At 32.6% G+C, this 19,299-nt stretch overlaps 1 protein-coding gene across 3 annotated transcripts in view; it reads right to left on the reverse strand.

The window, feature by feature from the left end:
- Window positions 1-19,299, reverse strand: part of ASCC3 (activating signal cointegrator 1 complex subunit 3) — a 288,105-nt gene that overhangs the window by 85,017 nt on the left and 183,789 nt on the right. For 2 of the 3 annotated variants that reach the window (XM_033099400.1, XM_033099394.1), the window contains exons 22-30: window positions 17,807-17,961; window positions 14,944-15,042; window positions 13,876-14,044; window positions 13,073-13,293; window positions 11,606-11,691; window positions 9,380-9,546; window positions 9,124-9,269; window positions 8,766-8,886; window positions 6,418-6,560 (exon numbers count right to left, since the gene is read on the reverse strand). In XM_033099400.1, the coding sequence (XP_032955291.1) occupies window positions 6,418-6,560; window positions 8,766-8,886; window positions 9,124-9,269; window positions 9,380-9,546; window positions 11,606-11,691; window positions 13,073-13,293; window positions 13,876-14,044; window positions 14,944-15,042; window positions 17,807-17,961 (1,307 nt within the window). Of the gene's footprint in view, window positions 1-6,417; window positions 6,561-8,765; window positions 8,887-9,123; window positions 9,270-9,379; window positions 9,547-11,605; window positions 11,692-13,072; window positions 13,294-13,875; window positions 14,045-14,943; window positions 15,043-17,806; window positions 17,962-19,299 lie in introns of those variants that run through there. The other variant, XM_033099410.1, reaches the window with a different exon arrangement.

Below are 19,299 nucleotides of genomic sequence, written 5' to 3' on the forward strand. Positions count from 1 at the left end.
TGCCCTTGCTTCCCTGCAATCTCATACATGCACTAACTTATTTTAACTAATGTACTTTATATATTTTAACCAATTTTTGTTTCCCTTTCCTCTCCCTATCCTCCACTGTTGAACATAACATGTTGTGTTGATTGTGGGTAGCTTTATAATTTAGTCCACTGTCTAGAGAATACTGAGATGAAATTGCAAAAGAACCAGAGGGTGACTGGATATAACCAAGAGATCTAGGGTTAATGGAATCAATGATGAAATTTTTGGTTGACTCCCTTGGGGAGGGGTGTGTGGATTTGGGAAATATGAGTGAGAATTGCAATTTTTAGGAGAAAATTTTGTTTTTATTTTTTTAAAGTATAGGGATGCAGAGAATAGTGGATGAATGGGTTTGGTCAGCTTAAGGAATGTAGTGGACCTTTGCTATTTGTAGACAGCTAGTTGTCTGAACATCTCCTACAAGAGAGGCCAAAGAGGGGAAGATATTCCCTATTCTTGCTGCATGCTAGAGACTGAAGCTCAGACACTCTGATGTTTCTGTCTTGGATTTGAAGCTTGACAGAGTGATACAAAGACCCAACAATATTCTGAGGTTTAACGGTGGAAGTGGTGGCTGTCAAACTCAGAATCCAAATGGTACAGTAGCATATGCCCACAAACTTCTGAAATCACTGCAAAAAGTCTTCATAATGGCAAATATGAAAAGGATAACTTTTGGAGCTTCATTAGGCTGCAGTATGATTTCACATCAATGATACACTTGAAGGGGTCTTTCTGTGTCCTAATACTTTACTTTGAGAGTTTACTGGATTAAGGAGATAGATGGATAACTTGCCTTGCCTTTGCTAAGAAATAAAATTCTTTCTAAGTCATATTCTTTCTCTCCATCTTCAGATTTGTGCTAGCTTTCTTTTCTTTCTTCTGTTCTCCCCTCCCCTTCCACCTCCATATCTAGGAACACTTCCTGACTTACTGCTGATCAACTGCAGAATGATTCTGATGCTGTCCTATTCCACAGGCACTCTGCTCCACAGCTGCCAGGATAATTGCTCCTGGACTTCCCCCTGCCTCCTTCAAATACTCCCATTGTCAACACTCGAGTCCTACTCAGAGTCCCTATGTTCTGCCACAGAACACCAATTGGACAGCGTACAAGGAGCAGCAGCAGGAATAGCACTTCAGCTTCCAGCCCAGGATTTTATGCAACGATTAAAGTGTTAAAAAGTCCTCCTATTTTAAATTAATTGTTTTAGGGGATTCAACAATGGAAACACCTGCCTTATAGGTTTGGTATAATCAGATTGAATTTACACAGTAATCAATTGCAAACCCTCTGAAATTTTTATTTTAAAGTTGATTGCTTTTAGAGGCAGGAATAAAACAAAGCCTGGGTTGTCTTAGTCTTGGGACGGACTTAGTGAAACTAAATGACATAATTTCTAACTGTCCTATTATGGCAGTGAAACTCTACAAAACATAAGAAACCATGCAAGTAAATTCTATGGTTTTCTAATTAGGCTTTGTGATAAAATTTTGTGCTGATAAGAAAATACAAAAGAGAGAAGTAATTTTACACAATGGCTGAACTGTCCATAATTCCTTAGGTCTCATATATTAAAATTAAAAAAAAAAAAGTAGAGCTGTACTGTAGCTGGGAAGAGCACATGAGGTTCACATTTGAAGTGAATGTGAGTCACACATGTGCTAATACATATACTTCGAGCAAACATCGCAAAGTGTGTTCAATAGGTATGTACTTTGTACCTTGACTTCAAAGAAAAGTCTCCATTTGGAACACTTTTAGGAATAAAACAAAAGAGAAAAAAATGCCTAGATCGATGCTGCACATAAACTAAACTGTCAATATTCCATATATCTATTTTTCAGCATTTGCCCCCTAAGTCAAGATATTGTTTAGACACAACAGGTTGATTATTTGGGCATGTTAATTAAATAACATAGAACAAGAAAGCTTTTGACAAAATTATTTTGGTCTTAAATTATTATCTTGCATAAATATTTGGCATACACATATAAGAAACAATAAGGAAGTAATGATGAATATTGAAAGATAAAATGATAGCTTTCACTCTACTTCAAGGAGTCATGTGATACCCTTTACATGATACCCTTTACATGAAACTAATTTTGAGGTCAGCTCCTTATTAGTAAATAATGTAATCTGTGGTCCTATGCAAGAACATTTTGAAATATTAACTATAATATATTAATTACATATTACATAACTAATAATAGTTAACTAATATTTATTAACATATTGCTGTAATACATATAGTACCATCTAACAGAACTCCTAACCCTAAATGAGTCATGAGAAGTAGAAGGGGGGAAAATGCAAACTGTTGCAATACTAGTGGGTTACAAACACTGATTTTACTGTTCTTCAATTTTGCATCTTCAGGCTGCAAAAAATGAGAAAGGGGAAATATGGAGGGAGAAGGGAGACAACGCAACAATTTTATTACTGATTTCATCTATTTTTTTCATCATAACTCCAACTAGGAAAATATTAAAACAAAAAACAAAAAACAACTGGAAAAGTATAAAAAAGGAAATGGAGGGAGAGGGAATATCTATAGTTAGAAGTAGTAGAAGGAATCATGAAGAACCATATTAACAGACTGTACCATAGCAAATGAAAAACTTCCACTATAAAAAGCTAGTAAAATAAAAAGATAGCCAATGAACTGGCAAAAATTAACTAACAAGGCAGATGAAGAATATGTGTGTGTATATATATATATATACACACACACACACACACACACACACATATACATACATATATATATAAATATATATGTGTGTGTATGTAATAATAAATACATATGGAAAAAAGTGATATCATATACAGTTTTAGATGTGTGTGTATGTATTTTTCTTTTAAATTTGCTAAGGCTCTCATAGAAATATATAAGAAAAATGCTCTCCTGCAACAGATAAAGCCCAAAGGAATGAAGAAAAAAAAAAGAGAAAAAGAAGACAATTAGTAAACACATATATGAAAAAAAATGTTCAAGTAGACAAAAATCAAAGCATACATTAAAGCATTAAAATAAGGGACATTTATTTATAATATATCAATAAATTACAACAAATGAAAAATGTAGTAAAACTGCCACTCTCATATACTGCTGATAATTCATACATCAGTGGTGATCACATCAAATGGTATAGCCCTTTTGGAAAGTAACTAGCATAATGTTCTCTAGGTCCATCCATATTGTAGCAAATGGTAAGATTTTGTTCTTCTTTATAGCTGCGTAATACTCCATTGTATAAATGTAATATGAAAAGTTACAAAAATGTCCATATTATTTGACCCATTAATTTTAAGTTTAGAACTCTATACTAAAGAAATTATTCTAACTCCACCAAAAAACTATTAGAAGTGATAAATAATTTAGTAAAGTAGCAGGATACAAAATTAATATTCAGAAATCAGTTGCATTTGTACATACCAATAATAAACTATCAGAAGGAGAAATTAAGAAAACAATCCCATTAACAATTGCTTCAAAGACTATAAAATACCTAGGAATAAATTTAACCAAAGAAGTAAAAGATCTGTACTCAGAAAATTATAAGACAATGAAGAGAGAAATTAAAGAAGACACAAATAGATGGAAACACATACCATTCTCATGGATAGGAAGAATTAATATCGTTACAATGTCCATACTGCCTAAGGCAATATACATATTCAATGCAATTCCTATCAAACTAACAAGGACATTTTTCACAGAAATAGAACATATAATCCTAAAATTTATATGGAACCATAAAAGACCCCAGATAGCTTCGGCAATCTTGAGAAATAAGAACAAAGTGGGAGATATCACAATACCTGAAATCAAATTACACTATAAGGCTACAGTATTCAAAACAGCATGGTACAGGCATAAACACAGACACATAGATCAATGGAACAGAATAGAGAGCCCAGAAATAAATCCATGCCTATATGGCTATTTAATCTATGACAATGGAAGCAGGAATTTACACTGGGGTAAAGACAGTCTATTCAATAAATGGTGCTGGGAAACCTGAACAGACACATGCAAAAAAAATGAAGCTGGACCACCTTCTTACACCATATACAAGAATAAATTCAGAATGGATTAAAGACTTAAATGTAAGATCATAAAATTCCTAGAAGAAAATATAGGAAGAAATTTTACACACATCACCGGGAGTAAGATTTTTACTGATATATCCTCTTGGGCAAGGGAAATAAGAGAAAAAATAAACGTGGGATTACATCAAACTAAAAAGATTTTTCACAACAAAGGAAACAATCAATAAAACAAAAAGGGATCCTACTGAATGGGAGAAGATATTTGCCAATAATATATCCAATAAGAGGTTAATATACCAAATTTATACAAAAACTCACTCAACTCAACTCCAAATAAAAAATGGGCAGAGGACATGAAGAGACATTTTTCTAAAGAGGACATACAGATGGCAAACAGACATGGAAAAATGCTCAACCTCACTAATCATTAGAGGAATGCAAATAAAAACCACAATGAGATACCACCTCATCCCAGTCAAAATGGCTATCATCAATAAATCAACAAACAACAAGTGCTGGCGCGGATGTGGAGAAAAGGGAACGCTTGTGCACTGTTGGTGGGATTGCAGATTGGTGCAGCCACTATGGAAAACAGTATGGAGGTATCTCAGAAAACTGAAAATGGAACTACCTTATGACCCAGCAATTCCACTCCTAGGAATCTATTCGGAGAAATCCAAAACTCTAATTCGAAAAAATTTATGCACCCCTATATTTATTGAAGCACTATACACAATAGCTAAGACATGGAAACAACCAAAATGCCCATCGGTAGATGACTGGATTCAGAAACTGTGGTACATTTATACAATGGAGTACTACGCAGCCATAAAGAATAAAATCTTACCATTTGCTACAATATGGATGGACCTAGAGAACATTATGTTAAGTGAAATAAGTCAGAGAAAGACAAATACCATATGATCTCACTTATATGTGGAATCTAAAGAAAAGAATAAATGAATGAACTAATCAGAAACGGTCTCAGAGACATAGAGGAAAAACTGAGGGTTGCTAGATGGGAGGAGGGGTGGGGTTAAAGGGGAAGGTGAAGGGATTAGAAAGCACAATTGGTAACCACAAGATGGCCACGGGGATACGAAAGTCCATTTGGGGCATGTAATCAATAATGTTGTAAAGATTTTGTAGGGTATTTGATGGACACTTATCTCATTAGAGAGACCACCTCAGGGAAGATGTAGATGCCTGATCACCGCACTGTACACCTGAAGCTGAAGCTGAAGAATAATGAATGTCAACTACAATTTTATATATATATATATATATATATACACATATATATATATGTGTGTGTATATATATATATACAGTTACAAGAAGTGAAGTACAGCATTAGGAATAGAGACAGTGGAAATGTAATGGCTGTATGCGATGTCAGGGGGGTAGTAGATTGGGGGGAAGGGGGTTATCACTTTGTGAGGGAAACAAATGATAAATGTCTAACTATTATATTGTTTTGTACACCTGAAACTAATTAAAAAAAAGAAGAAATAACTCTAAGTTAAAGAAATTGTAGAATAATAAAGATGCACGATTAATTATCATAGAAAATATAATGGAAAAGTCACATAGTAGAAATATAATTATGTAGACAAAACTACAATTGCTTAAAATTTTAATGATGGTTATTAATTGGTTAAAGGTTAAAAACAGGCTAATTTTTACATACTAGTTTTCTAAATCTTTGAAAATGGTCATGGTATTATATATTTCATAAAAATTTAATTTTACAAAATTAATAATAAGTTCCTTGAAGGCAGCAAAGACTCAAATATTATGAAAACTTAGTTGAATATTAAAATAAACACATGTGATTATGTTAAAGGGAAAAAATATAGGGATAAATATGGATATAGAAAATAAATACTTAGAGGGAAACTACTGGATGGAAATACATAAAAATATTACTAGTGTTCAGGTGGCAGTATTATTCATTTCTTCTTTCGTCTTTTTTCCACAAGTTTCTGTAATGTTACACTAAACTTTTAGCACAGATTAAAACTAAACATAATTAAATACAGAGGGTGCAAAAAATGTATACACATTTTAAGAAAGGAAAAAACTGGATTAAAATTGTAATACTCAATATATACTGATAACAAAAAATGAATACAAGTCCCATTTGACTTCTGCAATTACAAGAATTGCTCAAAGTGGTTACGATCTGGGTAATTTTAATACAGTTTTTTCCTTTCTTAAAATGTGTGTACATTTTTTTTGGTTCCCCCGGTATGTTATTTCCATTATACTACAACACAAATTAACCTGACAGACATATGAAGTAGAAAAAAAAACATATTGCTTACCTCTCTTTCATCCATATTCAACCACTGCTTTGGATCTTCTTCAGTAGCCAGAAAGGCTATCAACTCCAAAGCAGTAAGACGAGTTTGACGTCTTGATGAGACAAATATCAGAACAGGTTTGGCTGGAGAATGGCTTCTAATTGCTGTTGAGAAGTTGTGGAAAATAAAATGGTAAGCCACTTACACTGGAATCTGAATTTATTAAGATATCAAATGGATAAATGAAAGCTGATGTTGTAAATGATTTAAGTGAATTCTTAATTTGGTCATGAAATTTAGCATTGTTTGAGGTACAAGATGGTTCTGACAGCATATGTTAGAAAGGATAGTAAAGGAAAGGAAGCTGGCCCTACCTCAGAAACTATATTGCCTGGGATAGGCACGATTTAACTTTGTCGGTTCCCAGTTCTGTTTTGAGCTGCTGAGAAAGGAGACACTTAAAAGCTGAGACTTTTCATTAATAGCTGTATGTAGATACTAAATCTTAGGTTGAGTTTTCTATTTCTGAGTTGTGTTATGACCTACCTAAGAAATGATATTACAGAGTTAATTGGTTCTGGGATGTGGAGAGAGTCAAGTGCTGTACAGGTGATGAAAAGTCTCTAAGAAAAGCTACAAAAAAAAAATTCCTTTTATTTTTGCCCTGTTACCAGTAGATGCAACATTAAGAGAGTTTTTATCAATAAACTAGTAAGAGATAAGCCAGAAGAATGTTTTCCTAAACACATAGGTGTAAAGTTTCAAGTGGGAAGATAAGAGAATGCAGAAGAGAGCTGAAGAGAATACCATGCCTGAATCTCTATCTGCGTGATGGCACATGGGTAGTTGACACACAGAAGATGAGTAGTTTGAAAACAAGACTGAAAAAGAAAATACTTAAAAGAGCCACAAAAGTCATTTGACCTCACTGGAAATCAGATTTCCAGAGGCTCCAAAATACTGATAAAATGACACAAGAAGAATATATACTTATGTCTACTAGCTCTCTTAAAACAGTCAGACACATTTAAAATTTTTATAAAAAAAGTTCAACCTGCTTGTAAATTCTTGTTTGAAATGTGAGCTGTATAATTTCTTTTTATGGGCTAAGAAACAAGGTTAATAATGGAAATACTGACATGACCTTGACTACATTCATACCCTAAGAGTGAGAAATAAAGCTATCATAAAATCACATTTCCAAACTCAAAGAAATGTAGTACAAGTATACAAGAAGAAATATACTACAAGTATAATGAAATCGTTTATAAAGATATCTGCTGTACCGATACTATATCTAGAGAAGTGTAAGTATTTCAGTTATTTACTATTGATTTACATAACACAAAATGCTTCATCTCAATCACTGGTATGCAAATGGACATTCCTTAAATAGACAGATATAAGAAATCTCAACAATACATACTATGAAACATAACTCATTTATCTTATTTCTCACTCACAGTTTATCAGAATATTACAGAATGCTTTGATAAATCACATTAGAGGTACACGGTTTTAAATACACATATTAGTACAATATTGGTATCATTTGTACACATAATAGTGAACGAATCTGTTTCTTTTTTAAACCTCAACATTTAATGGATTTTTGCTGCTGCAAGAACAGGTGTGCCTGAACAGCTCACGGCAGATTTATTGTTCATTAGTGATTTTGTACAATGCTTCTGTGGAGGTGTAAATAATCTGAACTGCCAAGATTGGTCTCTAGTTCACAATCAATACTTTGCTTCTGTCATAAGGCTAATTACAGCAGCTAAAAAGTCACCTCACAACTGTCACCTCACAATCAACAGCAGTTCACATTACAGAATTTATTCTGGATGTTACTTTTAATTGATACAATAAATATTCCTTATGCAGCCTAAACATGTTTCTATAAAATAAGAGTGTTATTCTTAAATATTTCCTGCTTGCCTAATTTGTTAGAAAGGGAAAAACAAAAAACACAACACAGAAACAGAAGCAAAAAAAGTACTGAAATTTGTAAGTTTTATGGTTTCTGGTGAAAATTAAGATTGTGTGATTTGGTTTTTACTGTGGCTTCTATTTATCATTTGTTCAAGCTACTACCATACAAAAACACCTTAACAAATTTTAGATTGATATGATTACTCTTTAAAATTATATACATTTTTCTACTACAAAGACATTATCATTTATAAATCTAACTTCCAATAGTTAATTCAACATATATTTATGTTTCTTAACACTTGAGGTAAACAATTTTAGATATTTGTAGAAGTTGGAGCAATATCACCCTTTCAAAGAAATCCAAATTATGTAGAATTCAATTAAAGGATATCATACAAAACGGTTGCTATTCATTCCAAGAATCCGCCGCTTACCCTGAAATGTTGGCTTATTCATACTAGCCATACGAGGACAGTAATGTTGACCTGGGAAGCCTTGAATGTGAACTTCCAGTGGAACTGGGCGTACCGATGGTCGGAAGTTGAACAAGCCCATCTAGAGTAAAAATGACAGATATACATACAATGTGATATATAGATGATGTATTACAGAATTGGACACCTGAAACCTATGTAACTTTACTAACAATTGTCCCCCCAATAAACTTTAATTAAACAAACAAATGACAGAGAAACCATTTTCAGTTTGGACATGTAAGTGTATAATGCTACAGTGCCTCCTTATGTGGCCACCTAAGCCACACAAATGCCTGCTTGTCCATCTTTCACACACCTGACGGATATTGAGCCAGTCAGCAAGGTCTCTGGCATTAGCTAACGCAGTAGATAGTCCAACTATTCTAACAGGCTTTTCTGTGTGCGATGAGATGAAATTCGTTCGAGAGACAATGACTTCTAGAACAGGACCTCTTTCTTCCCCTAAGAAATAGGAATAATATACATTAATCATTTCATCAAATCCTGATGCTGGCTGATGCAAGTATGAGAGTTGAAGTTTGTAAAATGGCTTCAGATACAGTGGTACCCACCGAGTAGATGGATCTCATCTATGATGAGAATTGTGACTTGCTTTACATAGTTCCTATTTTGCCAGCTTCTGCTGACTCCATCCCATTTCTCTGGTGTGGTGACGATAAGGTCAGCTTTAGCAATGGATTTCATATCAGGAGTTACATCCCCTGTTAGCTCAATAACTCTGGAGGGGAATAAAACGGATTCCTTTAACTTTTCACGTAATGTGACCTTGGAAAGGCAAAATATATCTTTCAAAATAAAATTTTATAGTGCTTAAAACTACTCTATCTCCCTTCGATTTCTGAAATTTTCTATGATTTGCGTCCAAAATATGTTTAAGAATTTTAAGATTTCCTCTCATAAAATGAAGGACATATAAAATAAAAACACTGACAATTTAACTTTTATGCAGCTATGAAAAGCAACAGACTTTGCGTTATGTTTACAAAATCTCTGCCCTATGTCATTATAGAGATGAACTCACATCTCTTTCTCCATATGCTGGAATAAACACCTTTCTAATGAAGCAACGTGTTGACTTACTAAGACAAAAGGAGGTCCTTGACTTTTTCAAGAACCATGTGATTTCACTGATACGTGGTATATAAAACTGGAAACAACAAAGGAACGAGGCAAATGAAGAAACAAAAACTCAGACACAGCTGATAGTTTAGTGGTTACTAGAGGGTAAGGGGGGAGTGGCGTGGTAGATGAGGGCAAAGGGGACCAAATATATGGTGATAGAAAGAGAACTGACTCGGTGGTGAACACACAATGTGATATATAGATGATGTATTACAGAACCACACATCTGAAACCTATATAATTTACTAACAATTGTTACCCCAATAAACTTTAATTTAAAAAAAAGACAAAAGGAGGCATTAATTAAAATATATGTGTAAGCTTCATTTCTTAGTTTGAAATTTTCTACATAAATTAAAGGCAAATTCAAACATTAGGACATGAAGAAGAAAGCTGGGGCAAATACGTATGTGCCACCTCATTTTGAGCAAATCCCAGTTTTATAGTAAAAAAAAGGGAACTCTGGAAGCTAACTCAAAATTTTAGGAAATCGCTAAATATTTTTTATAGCTGTTTTAACACTTGACAAACAAAAAAAAGGGCAAGATTATTTCCTCCTAGCTTAGTGTTCACAAAATTTTTACTTATTTTGATTCATTTTTACTTTTGGTTATTATTTTGAAAATGTAATACATTCATATGGTTCAAAGAATATGTAGTGAATAGTCTCTGTAACATGTCTATTCTTGTTACCCAGCTCTCTGAAGCAATCATATATTTATATTCTTCACCATTTTTTTAAAAACAAAAGGTAGAATACTTATATCTCTAGAAGTCATTCCTTCAGTATATACAGAGCTCTTTCTTTTATAGAGTGATACAATATTTTGTGCTGAGTGAATGTACCATAATTTATTTAGTAATACTCTATTGGACACTACAGTTACCTGCAATCTTGCTGTTAAAAAACAACACTACACTGAACAATCTTGTGCAATATATATATTTTAAAAGTCATTTTCTTATAGGAATTTCTATCATTTGGTACATTATTTACATGTAAAATGTCTTTAAGCAGTTTTTTGAAGTTACTCTGAGGGATATGAAAAAATTTTTTTCTTTTGTTTTAGAAAGAAAATTTATTTCTTTTGTTTTAAAATTTTTGAGAAAATTATCCTGAAAATAAAAGTACTCATATTAAATAATTTCGGGGGCGGTGGCGGGATGGCTCAGTTGGTTAGAGCGCGAGCTCTCAACAACAAGGTTGTCGGTTCAATTCCCACATGGGATGGTGGGCTGTACCCCCTGCAACTAAGACTGAAAACGGCGACTGGACTTGGAGCTGAGCTGCGCCCTCCACAACTAGATTGAAGGATGACTTGGAGCTGATGGGCCCTGGAGAAACACACTGTTCCCCAATTAAAAAAATTATTAAAAAAATAAATAAAAGAGTAAAATAAAATGAGGAATGCCTATAACTATGTTGAGAAATAGTGAAATCAGGGATAAAAGAATCTTTAAAAAAAAATTCAAAATTACACTTTTCAATCTTAAAACAATGGGAATGTTGGTAACATTTTAGTAGTAGTTACAATACCTTTAAATAAAAGACTATGGAAATCATTGTAAAAGTATTCAAGTTTTGTGCAAATCTTTTGTTTGTTGGTCCTTTTAGATTATTCAAAGTATATTTTCTGAAAACAGTAAAAACTTACTTTTTACCAAGTTTTTCTTCTATTCTGACTTTCCAATCATCCATTCTTTCTCGTACTAGGGCTTTTAGGGGTGCAATATATACTGCCTAAACAGGAGGGGGTGGAGGGGAAGATTCTCATGAAAATAGTGACAGTAGTTTCAAATAAAGGTAAACCATAATACTCATCAAAATAAAACAGTGTAGTTTTAAAATGTATATTTTAACACAGAAAGACTTAAAATTTTAAATTAATGGGAAAAAATCATTAACATACTAAATTTACATTTATCCAAAGTAAGATGGAAATACATCACAAAAATACTGACAGAAAATTTTAAATATTTTCTAAAAAGCATCAAAGGTGATTTTTAAAAGGTATTTTATAATTAAATTATCTTCTAAGATAATGTAAAAAAATTTTTAAAAATCATGAGAAATGTATTACATAAAGTAAATAAGGGTTCAGATAAAAACAAAAGTTATTCCTGGTATTATGATGAAGAGCTGAGCTGTACCTCTTTCATGAAAACATTTACTGATCTTGAAATTCTGAAGAGAATTAATCTGGTTGTTTAAATTGTAAGGTAGATTTTATGTAAGATGCCAGTTGTATATTTTAGGTATTCTACCTTTTATTTATTTATTTTTAAAAACAACTGGTCTTAATCCAAAGTTACATACAGATTATTCACTAAAAAAAAACCCAAAAATCTTTCCTTTATAAAATGTTTGAAATTTAGAGTAGAGCTCTACTGGTGTATTAACATGTCTCCTAATGGATCAATAATCACATAATAGACTGAGAAGTAGGACAACTTAAAGTTAAGCAGGGAAGAGCCACTAATTGGAAATCACTGAAAAAGGATGTTAAAACATTTCTGCAGTCATAAATGATCAAGAAAATAGGACATAATTCCAATCCAACATATGAATTAGCTTTCTTACAAAATAATGTTTTTAAATTATGAGTACTTCATATTTGAAGAATGCTTAAAATCAATACTTATTGGACTGGCCATCTTATTTTATATTAACTAAAGGATGTCATGGCCACTTGGAGAAAAGTAGAAAAAAAGCTACATTTCCTGAGTATAAACAAATGTATTTGTTAAAGTATTAGCATTTCCTTCACAGCCAAACGATTTGGATTATGAATCATTACGTATCTTATAAATATCGCTACCAATTAGGTATCTTACAATGAAATTACCAATAAAGTGTAGAGATCTTGTAATGATGAAAGGACATGTGAGCATCAATATGCACACTGGAGATCGAACTAGAAGACTCCAAAGTTTAAGGTAAATTTTCTTGTGGCTAATTATTTGAATAATGATCTCTGCCTCCTCCACCCGCCTCAAAAAATTTCCTAAGAGAATTACAAAGCTACTTACTGAGTCCTGCAATATATTTAGACCAGACTAGTTCACAGATTATTAAATGCCTTTTCTAATTGAATGTAAACATGTGATTCTTTCAAACAGACCTTCGAAGTAGGGTACTTGCTGAAGACTCTGAAAATAGCTAATTCAGCTGCAACAGTCTTTCCCGATCCAGTGGGTGCTCCAAGTAGGACATTGCAGTCTGTGTGATACAGTGTATGAAATATTTGTGTCTGTACGGGGTTAAAGTGGCTAAAGTTGTACAGTGCTTCATATGCTTCACACCCCAAAGCTGTGATTGGTAAAGGCTGAAGATCCAGTAATTCTGAAAAGACACAACAGGTACTATTAAACAATAACTGGGAAATATGCACAATACTGAATACTGTATCTTAGGAATAGATTAGAACAATCCTTAATTCTTTAGAGAGTAAATAAAAAAGCTTAAAATAAATTCATATATAATAGTCGCAAATCTTTTTTCCCCATTACCACATTTATAAGATTGACGCATTGGACAGTTTTCCAGAGGAGTTCCACATAAGCCTGCTATAATGCTATATCTTTTTTTTCCAATCAGAAAAGTAATTTGAATGACAGGTATATGAAAACATGCATGTTACAGAACAAAACTAAATCTACCCCAATTTGTAGAAAAATGTAAATCATTTGCAAACTTCAGCACTAGAATGGTTACTATAACAAACTACTTTTGATCTGTTAGACAACTGATCATACTAGAGTGTCAAGTGCACTGTTGCTGTAGCCAATGGAAACTGCAATGAACTTGTATTATTATAAGTTGGATTTTGATTTAGAGTCAGACAAGTTTAAAGCACAGACTCTTTTCAACATTACCTAAAACAATTTTGGAAAATCAATGATTCAAGTTACTAATCAATGTTACCTGTATGGGGAGGATGTCTCTCTGGCAGAATCAGATGTTGAAAGTTGATAATACATACCGCCTCAGCTCCTAACCATCTATCAGACACGGCTCGGATGTAGTATTGGGAAGGCAAAGGCTCAAAAATAGGGATTGTAAATACCAGTAGTTGAGCTTCTTTACTAATGACCTAATGTGATATAAAGTTTAAAGTGAAAATGGATATTCTAATATTGTAAAGGTCTTATTAGTCTACTATTAAGACAATGGTATACAGCAATATGTACTAAAGCTAAAGAAAATAGCTTGGATTTCTAATTACTTGATATAACAGAAGGTTAAATTTATACTCAATTTACATTATTTACATATGCATATCATCAAGGTATTAACAGGTCACCAATTAGACTCATTATCATAATTCCCCAAACTTTATTCATTAAATTATTTAACTGCATGATTTTTACCAAATTAGTTACTCAATATTTTTCTTTAAATTCTATCACTGCCATAAGTGGAAAAACAGAACCACTTGGCATAAATAAAAGGTAACCATGAAGACAAATGCAATGAAAACAAAACATTGATATGAAATTCTACTGCTGCCTACCCAAGACTCCCAGCCTGAAGCTTGCTTTCTCTTTGATAAAAAGAGGAATTACAAATGAAGTATCAGAGTTAGAAGTGGTAGCATCAAACTGAGAAAATTTAAAAAGCAATGCCCTTTTCATAATGTGATTCGATACTATTAGCACTGTGTTTATGGAACACCTAAAGTTATTACTTCTTATTTAACTTATTTTTTTATTATTTATCCCACCCATTTGACACATTCCATCCCTCCAGAAGCTATGCCTTAAACCATGATAAAGATTACAATGTAATTTCTCAAAATAAGATCATATTTGAATATATTAATACTGTAACATTTAATTAGTTTTCTTTTAAAACCACACAGAAATATTAAAAAAGTAAAACTTTAATGACACTAGAAGTTATAGAGAAATAGGTAAAATCAAAAATTGTTAGCTTCTATTTTCTCTTTATGATATCAACATAATAAGGATATAGCCATACATATTTATTTACCTGTTTTTTAAGAACTAGAAAATACTCTGAATGATAAATATGATCATTTGTAGGGTCTTCTACCCAAATCCACCAGGGTTCTCCTACTGTCCCATGGACCTAGGGAAAAAAAAACAGTATCCTAATGCTATGTATATTCTAACTCAACTACGGTATATTGTTGTCTGTGTACCCAGCACCCATTCCTCTCTTTTTTTTAATAGCGTTATTGATATATAATTTACATAAAAATTTAAGTTTCAAGTATAAAGTTCATGGCTTTAATGTATTTACAAAGTTGTGGAACCACCTCCATAATATAATTTTAGAATAATTTCATCACCCCAAAAAGAAACCTGTACCCATTAGCAGTGACTATCCTTCGCCATCTTCCCAACTTCCAACCCTTGACAAGCAGTGTACTTTCTTTCTCTATAGATCTGCCTACTCTGGACATTTCATATAAATGGAATCATTTAATATATGGTCTTTTGTGACTGGCTTCTTTCACTTATATTATGTTTTCAAGGTCATTCATATTATAATATACATCAGTACTTCCATTTCTTTTTATAGACAAATAATATTCCATTGGGTAGATACCATCTTTCATGTATTCATTCCTCTCTTTCTTGTTTTTTCCTTAACAAAGCCCAGTCTTACTTATCATGTTTCCCTGTAAATAAGACTTAGCCAGACAATCAGCTCTAATGCATCTTTTGGAGCAAAAATTAATGTAAGAACTGGTATTATATTATATTATATTATACTATATTATATTATACTATATTATATTATAAGACCCAGTCTTATATTATAGTAAAATAGACTGGGTCTTATATTAATTTTTGCTCTAAAAGACGCATTAGAGCTGATTGGCTAGGTCTTATTTTCGGGGAAACACGGTAATATAAGATGGGTCTTATATTAATTTTTGCTCCAAAAGATGCATTAGAGCTGATTGGCCGGCTAGGTCTTATTTTTGGGGAAACATGGGAACATTCAATCTCTCATGTGACTCTAGGGAAGGTGATCCCATTTCCTGGGAAGATTTTGACTAGCATAAGCCAATCAGCTTATGGCGTCCCTCTAATAACAGGTTGTGATAAAGGATAGGTACATGTCCAATACTGGCCCAATCAGACTGAAGAAAAGGTCTTATGGTCCTTGCCCTAGGCTGGTGCAATGGGGTGTTGTTTCCTTCTCTCTTTAAATGTGAACAAAGGAGCATGACAACATTTGCGAAGTAGGTAACAGTGTCAGCAGAGCAAAAGGATGGAAAGCTCCTGGGTCCTGAATGATAGGATTAACAGAAGTCGCAATCATACTGAGCACCTATTCTGCCAGTAGACTTTATTGCGAAATATACTTTGTTGCTTAAGTCAGTCTGAGACAAGTCAGATTTCTATTGTTGCAGCCAACAGCATTCTAAGAGATTTAAGTATAAAACCAATTAAGTGCTCTATCTTACTAATGAATTAAACCAAGTTGTAGGAGACTTATGGATACTGAGAGAAGAAAACTGTGTAAAAAAATATAAAACTTCTACATTTCAAAAACACTGTATTAAATATAAAACTTGAAATATGAGTTTATGGCTAACTATACTTTTATATTTTATGTAAAGTTTTTTATTTATAGAAATATTAAATACAATTTTACATCATCTAGTCCTCATATAAATTCTGTGAGAAAGATAGTTATTATTATTATGTTTACAGATAAGGAAACTGAAGGAATTAAAGGTTAGAACACTTTCAGACCAATGGTAGATTTGGGTTAGGACTATGGTTGGGTAATTTTCAATCATGATATTGAATAAAATTCATTTATATTAAAGATGTGCTAATATCACGTAATGCACAAAGTATTTACTTACACTTAACTAAGCCTTAACAATAATCATGTAAAGCAGACATTGTTTACTACAATCATTAATTAACTTGTCTTCCCCTACTGGCTTCTTGAAAGAAAGGACTGAGTCTTCTTTGCCTTGTATCTATAGACCTTTAAAAATGTTGACAGAATAAGAAGAGAATCCAGGGTGGATCTTCACACATATATAACATCTAGGTATTGAAGAAAGTATAGACGAAGGGGTAAAAATGGAAACAGGAATGTGACCGGAGCTAAGAAAGGACATCTTCAAGAAGGACTATGTATAGTGCTGAATGTTCAGAGAAGTAAAGAAAGTAACTAAGAAAAAGCCATTTATTATGGCAACGAGTCAGCCTTTGGTGATCACTGAGGTAGTAGTGTCAGCAGGAAAGAAACAGGTACCTAGGAGAAAATGTAGAATACTCTTTCTACAAGTCTAATGGTAAAGAAAAGAAGAGAATGATAGTTTGAGAAACATCCGGACTTAAAAAGGGCTCTTTCAGTATGGAGAATCTTGAATTTTTGGTAGGCTGAAATGACAGAATAATTAGAGATGGCAAAAATGAAGATACCATAGAGAAAACAAAAAAAGACAGAATTAAGCAAAGTCCTCACCAAACCATTGTTCAACATTGAAATTTTAGGTTTCTTAAATGTTCTGAAGAGGTCTCATTGGTTAACATATATTATACCACATGTTTTCCTTGAGGATGAGAGTAAATATTACAACAATGCTTTGAATGAATCATATATATATGTGTGTGTGTATATATATATATATATATATATGTGTGTATATATATACACACACACACACATATATGTGTGTGTATATGATAACTGCTTTACATATATTATCTAATTTAACAACTGCATATATATATATATGTACATATATACGATGCAAATGTTTTATATGCCTTGAGGACAGATGTAAGAAGCTGTAGTTGAACCTGCAGCAGAGACATTTTTGCTGAACATTGAGATAGGTATTTTCCACTTCTACCTGATCATTCCAAGTAAAATCAGCACAGACACTGAGTGTAACTCGGAGGACGGTCCGTGTGATGGGCTGAATGGATGCTTCCATTGTAACAGAAGGAATCTGATGAACACATTGTTTGACCTTGAGTCCAATATTCACATGATGCAGCATGTGACCTGCAAGGAAAACATCACATAGAAGAAATGTATCCAGTCAGAAAAAAAGCAATATAATCTGACTTGTAAATGGGATTTCAGAGGAGGTGATTTTATTGCCTGTTTTATGATTTGCTATGTAGAATAGTTGACATTCTTGACCTGGCATGTTTGAATATTTTGTAATAGTTAACTTGAATTAGCAATTCAGAGCTCAGAAAACCAGTATCAAGGTTTCTTCAGCTATTAACAGGGTTCTTAAAATTACTGAGACTTAATAGTGTTTAAACTACTATAAATAGTTCCTCTTTTCTCCTAGTTAGTTTATGACACATTATAAAAATATTTAGTATTTTTTGAAAATAGTTGTTGTTCTATTCAAGGCCTATTTCAGAAATCTATAACCATGATGGGAAATGCTTTAGTAATAAAACACAACTCATCCATCCATACCCATTTCCAGAAAACATAAAGATAAAATATTAAATATAGTCAATCTAAATCTAATGCAAAATTAACCACTTATACATATTTTCATAAATGATCAGATTGTCAAATACTGATTATGTATGGGAGTCCCAGGATGGGGGCGGGGGTCACAAACAGAAGTGACTTACTATAAACATTTTCTCTAGTCCCAGCAACTAAATAGAAACAGATTATATTTTATAGTATCAATACTTCTTGTATGTCTTGGTTCTTCATAATTTTTTATAGCACATTTATAAATAAATCAAAATGTTTTATGTTCACTCAAATCTGTGATCACCCAAAAAGTGATCTTCCTTATGTTGATAAAATATTTACATGTTATTACAATGTGAGTACTCTCAACTTCCATTGTTAATGTCCTTAATTTCTCTCTATTTTTATTGACACGTCCCTTCTGTCTTAGAAATATTCTTATTACTACAAGTGAAGTAACTATATCAGCCTCTCTTCATATCTTTGGACCTTTCAGCAGTGATCCTCGCTCTTACTTCTGTTCAGCCTGACCCCCTTCACGTGTAATGTCTACTCTATTTAGAATCTGAAATATTACCTAATCAATGCATTATATGTTTGTCCAATAAAATGTTACGCTACATGAAAATGTATATAGGAATAATTTTTCAATATTGTGTGATAAAAGCAGAAGACCAAATGCTATTTACACACTAATAACAACTGGGTTAAAGATATATATGTATGTGTAATGATGAATTTCATTTAGAAACTCTCTAGATATGTAGAGTTGACATAATGATTTTTTTTTGCTGTAATACTGCTGATATACTTAACGAAAGATTTTGAAATGAATCAAATATTAAGAAATCAATTGAGAATAAACCTCATGATTAATTCTCATAATTTATAGCT

This window comes from Rhinolophus ferrumequinum, chromosome 3, assembly GCF_004115265.2.
Source record: "Rhinolophus ferrumequinum isolate MPI-CBG mRhiFer1 chromosome 3, mRhiFer1_v1.p, whole genome shotgun sequence".
Taxonomy (NCBI): Eukaryota; Metazoa; Chordata; class Mammalia; order Chiroptera; family Rhinolophidae; genus Rhinolophus; species Rhinolophus ferrumequinum.